At 31.7% G+C, this 5,527-nt stretch overlaps 1 protein-coding gene across 2 annotated transcripts in view; it reads left to right on the top strand.

The window, feature by feature from the left end:
- Positions 1–1,430, top strand: part of LOC107644888 (heavy metal-associated isoprenylated plant protein 12-like) — a 1,659-nt gene extending 229 nt beyond the window's left edge. The window contains exons 2-3 of one of the 2 annotated variants that reach the window (XM_021103263.1): positions 778–853; positions 965–1,430. In XM_021103263.1, coding sequence (XP_020958922.1) covers positions 778–853; positions 965–1,305 — 417 coding nt within the window. In that variant the 3' untranslated portion in view covers positions 1,306–1,430. Of the gene's footprint in view, positions 1–758; positions 854–964 lie in introns of both variants that reach the window. The other variant, XM_021103262.1, reaches the window with a different exon arrangement.

Genomic DNA, 5,527 nt, shown 5'->3' on the forward strand with positions numbered 1-5,527 from the left:
AAAATGTTCTAAGTTTTATTTTATTTTAATTTTAATTTGTTCTAGAAATGTTTAAATCGCATGAAATATACTTTTGATGACTAATTTTTTAAAAAATTTAGAACCAATTCAGTAATAATTTCATAAGAATAATCTTTAACACAAACAAGTCAGACATAATCGTCATGCGTTATTATTGGATTGGTCCTAAACTTTTTGAAAATTTAGCTATCAAGATATATTTGATACAAATCGAAAATTTTAAGGACAAAATTAAAATAGGGTAAAGTATACTTTTTGTCCCTGAAGTTTGACAAAAATTTCAAAAATACCCCTAAGTTTTATTTTGTTTCAATTTTGTCCCAAAAGTTTTCGATTTGCATTAAATATACCCTTGGCGGCTAATTTTTCAAACAATTTAAGACAAATTTAATAATAATTTCATAAGAACAACTCTCAACACAAGCAAATTAAGCATTATTTTCATGCATTATTGTTAGATTAGTCTTAAATTTTTTTGAAAATTTAGCTGTCGGGAGTATATTTGATGCAAATCGAAAATTTTTGGGACAAAATTGAAACAAAATAAAACTTAAGGGTATTTTTGAAACTTTTGCCAAACTTCAAAGACAAAAAATATACTTTACCCATTAAAATAACATAAAATTTAAGAATATTTTTAAAAATTTTTACAAACTTTAATGACAAAAAATATACTTTATCCATATAATAATTACTTTGTTAATGTATGTACTACAAGTCCTAACGTGTACTTTAATTTGTTAATGTATGTTTCAGAAAGTAGTTTTGAAGGTGGACTTTTATGATAATAGAACCAAGCAAAAAGCTATGAAGAAAGTCTCTAGCCTTTCAGGTATATATATAATTTATATTGATCTTAATTTTCTCTCTTTAATTTGCTAACACCTCTAATTATCAATCATATGTACAATTATTAAATTATATTTGTTATTTAATTTTGAAGGGGTTGAATCAATATCTGTGGACATGGAAAACAAGAAATTTGCTATAATTGGGGAGATGGATCCAGTAGATGTTGTAGAGAAGCTTAGGAAATTGTGTAATGCTGAAATGGTTTCTGTTGGACCTGCCAAAGAAGATAAACCATATTATGGCATGGAATTTTTAACAAATATTAAATCATCATCATCAAATTCAGATCCAATCATCACATTCCATGAAGCCTATCCTCCTCTTAATTATTATTACTATCAAATGGGGCCACCACTATATAATAATAATCAGTGTTATTACAACTATGTTGGACATGCACAAGAAGATCATCATGGTTGTGTTATTTGCTAGATTATTGTAAAATTGCAGAAACTTTAATTTTAATCAAGAGTGTGTGTCCTACTATGTAATATATGGTAATTTCTTCTGTACCTAACTAATTTAAAGGTATTACCCTTTTTACATGTTTCAACTAATTAGTGACAAGTGTATTCATTAATTTCAATCAGCAAATAAATTTTTAATTTTTAAAAATAAAAAATAATAAATTTAATATATGTATTAAATACTTTATATATACATATCTTAATAAACCACCATAATTTTATTTAAAATTTATCATATATGGTGGTTTGATTTAACCAGAATTAAATGTATATACAATGTATTAAGATATGTATATATAAAGTATTTAATATATGTATTAAATTCATTATTTTTTATTTTTAAAAATTAAAAATTTATTTACTGATTGAAATTAATGAATACACTTGTCACCAATTAATTAGAACATGTAAGAAAGATATGTAATACCCTCAAATTAGTTGGATATCCAAGAAATCACCAATATATATATATATATGCTGTAAGCCTGTAAGGATTAGTTTTGTGATGATGTTTATATTATTTGATTACACGTTGAAACTTTAATTTGATGTGGTAATGCTATTATTTCATAAGTCACTGGAATAAAGATGCGTGCATTGTTAGTTATCTCTATAAGAATAATTTTGTTGCCTTCCTTATTGTGTTTGTTAAAAAGTTAAATGAAATTTGTCACACTAAAAATTAATTAACTATTTTTAAACTGATAAGTCACAATTATATCTTCATTATGGAGTACATATGATATTTCAATAGTATGACTCCCTAAGCCTCATTTTGCCAAGGTTCGGAAACCGGACCGGTCATCAAACTGCTCTAGTTACTGGTTTACTGGTTTACTGGTCCAACCGGTCTAACCGGTAGTTCAACCGAAAAAACCGTTTTAAAATAAAATAATAAATAAATTATAAATAAACATGCTAAAATATAATTAATTAATTATAGTATAACATAAATATTAAAATAGTTTTCAAATTTAAAAAACTACATTAAATGTCATCAATCAAATTCATATAATCTTATTAATATGTTGATGGTGGTGGTGTCTTCTGAGGCATCAATGTCTCTTCATCCAGCCCCTCCAATTTCTTCGGCTAAAGCCAACAATTAGAAAACAAAGCCAGCAATTAGAAAACACTAAACCTTCACCCAGCAATTACAAACAAAGCTAGCAAAACCAACACAACCAGCAACTACAAATCAAAGCAAAACCAGCAACTACAACACAATGAAAACAGAGTAGCATTCAGCAACAACCATTACAAAACAGCAGCATAACAACAACAATGCCATAACAAAACAGCAGCATAACATCAACAGCACCTTAACAAGTCACTAATCAGAAATTCCAAATTTAATTAGCAATCCTATTCTTGTTTCGTGCATTTAATTACTCATAAACAAAACTCAACTCCACCTGAATTGTTAATTTAACCTTGGTCTTATGGAATCATAAATAGGAATACATTACATTGCTCTTTCTACTAAAATTCAAGCAACAACACATGATTTCACAGTTTAAAACCTTATTCACCGGCTTCTCTTCTGATGTTGTGACTGGGAAGCAACAAATTCAGCAACAAGCAACAAATTTAACAAATCCTAGTAAAGTCCCGATTTATAGCAAAAAGGCAAATTTATTGATTACCAATTCAGCAACATGTAGAAATACAAGAGAAGGGAAATATGGAAAAGAGAGAACACCAAACCAAAACATTAACCAATAATCACAAAACACTAAACTTTCACCCAACAATTACAAACAAAGCCAGCAATTGAGCAACAAACAGAAATTGAGCTACAAACAGAAATTGAGCAACAAATAGAATTTTAGTAACCATGGAATATAAAGGGATCTGATGCTGTGGAACACTAGCAGCCACTGTTGCTGCATTACCAGCTGAATTCCTGAATTGAATCGGAAAAATAAAGTGAACTTTCAAACAGATCAACACTCTACAACACAAACTTCCCATTTACAATCATATATATATACACTAGCTTAGTTTGAACACCCTAAGAGATTTTAGGGAGAAAAACCATTTTCAAGAGCTATGTCATAAATTTTTGTATTACAGGTTATTATTTCAAACACAAACTAACTTAATCAAGTAACCAGAGCAAAATTACAAAACAGAGCCAGCAACAAGCAACCAGCTAACAACGATTAGAAAACAGCAATTACACTAACATTGGTACATTATGAAACAGACCAGTAACCAGAGCAAAATTACAAAACAGAGCCAGCAACAAGCAACCAGCTAACAACAATTACAAAACAAACCAAAACATTAACCAATGCAATAATCACAAAACACTAAACCTTCACCCAGCAATTACAAACAAATCACTGAGGACCTAGGGAGGGCGGCGGCGCTGAGGACCTCGGGCACGACGGCGGCAATGAAGGGCTAGGGTTTTGCTTTGCTTTAGAGGTCTCCAGGGAGTGCACAAATGATTTGGGATTTGGAATACAATAAAATAGAAATTGGAATTAATTTAATTTTATGATTATTTTTTTCTTATACTAAACAAGAAGACCGAAGAAGACCAGAGGCGAAGAACGAAGAAGATGAGCAGTGGAAGTTCAGAGAAGATGAAGGGGACGAGTCACTCACCTGGGTTCGATGGAGGGCTACTGGTGTTGAGGACCAGGCGACAATGAAGACGATGAGAGGGCTACTGGTGTTGAGAAGATGAAGACGATGGAGGGCTACTAGGCTGGGAACCAAGCGACGATGGAGGGCTACTGGTGCTGAGGACCAGGCGACGGCGGTGGCGCTGACGACCTGAGACCGCGGCGACGAAGTGCTGAGGACCAGGCGACGGCGGTGGCGCTGACGACCTCAGACTGCGGCAACGATGGAGGGCTACTGGGCGACGATGGAGAGGAACTTCAGAGGGCTAGGGTTCACTCACTGTGAGACTGAGATGAATGAATGGGGGTGGGGGTGCTGGGTCGGGTAGGTTTTCATTTTTTTAATTTTTTTAAAACAATTAAGAAAACGGCGTCGTTTAAAGGAACCGGCCAGTCACCGGTCCGGCTCAATCGGCCGATTTTTGGCCGGTTCACCGATTTTTGAACGGTCTAACGGCTAACGGTTATTAAAGGAGGACCGGACCGCTTACATCGCCGGTTCGCAATTAAACCGGTCGAACCGGCCGATCCGGTCCGGTTTTCAGAACCTTGAATTTTGCACAATGAAAAATCTATATAAAAGTCATAACTTTTTATTTTTTATAGTTTATGTCTTACCAATTTAAGTAATCAGCTGACACATACTATAACTTTAAAATAGAAAAAAGTATTTAAATAATGACTAGCAATAAATTTTTAAATAGAACTCAAATTTATTTATAACAGATTAATTTTGACCTACTAAAAAATATCGTAAAAAATAAAAAAATAATATTATTTGTATAATATTCTATCTCAAGCATACAATTTTTTTACTGTGCAAGGTAACCAAAATCAACAATCAGAACATGACGGATGCTTTTTCTTTGAATAAATACTAGTGTCAAATTATAGGTTTTTAGATTTTTTTTTTTGGTGACTATTATAGGTTTTTAGATTAAACACTTGAATGTTTGATATAGTTGTATTGCTTTAAAAATTTTGAAAAATTATTTCCCTCCTATCCATTGATGCTCAAAGCCTTGGATCCTTTTTATCACCCTTGCCTTTTGGTTTAAAGGGGTATTGGCTTTTTCAGCTTGCTTTTCTTTTTTTTTTTCTTTGAGTAAAGTATCGTTTTTGTCCCCAACGTTTGGGGTAAGTTCTATTTGTGTCCCTAACGTTTAAATCGTCCTATTTATATCCTTAACGTTTATAAAAGTGATTCAATGTTATCCTACTATCAATTATACTAACAAATCAGATTATATTTTTCAATTATTCTCACTTGGATGTATTCATCCTCAATTAGGTCTCACTTGAATGTGTTCAATTTTAATATTATACCCACTATTTGTGTTTAGATTCAATTATGTTCCTAGAAAAGTGAATTATGTAATTGTTGTAGGAATTAGTTTCAATATTTGATGAGCTATTTTTCAGAGTAAATCATCAATTTCATCCCAGACATTTGTATTCTAATTTCAAGAAGAGATTTTTAAAACTCATACTAAAGCGCTTATGATGTGTAATTGACGGCAGGATAACATTGAATCACTTTTACAAACGTTA

Source organism: Arachis ipaensis, chromosome B05 (genome assembly GCF_000816755.2).
Source record: "Arachis ipaensis cultivar K30076 chromosome B05, Araip1.1, whole genome shotgun sequence".
NCBI classification, from domain to species: domain Eukaryota; kingdom Viridiplantae; phylum Streptophyta; class Magnoliopsida; order Fabales; family Fabaceae; genus Arachis; species Arachis ipaensis.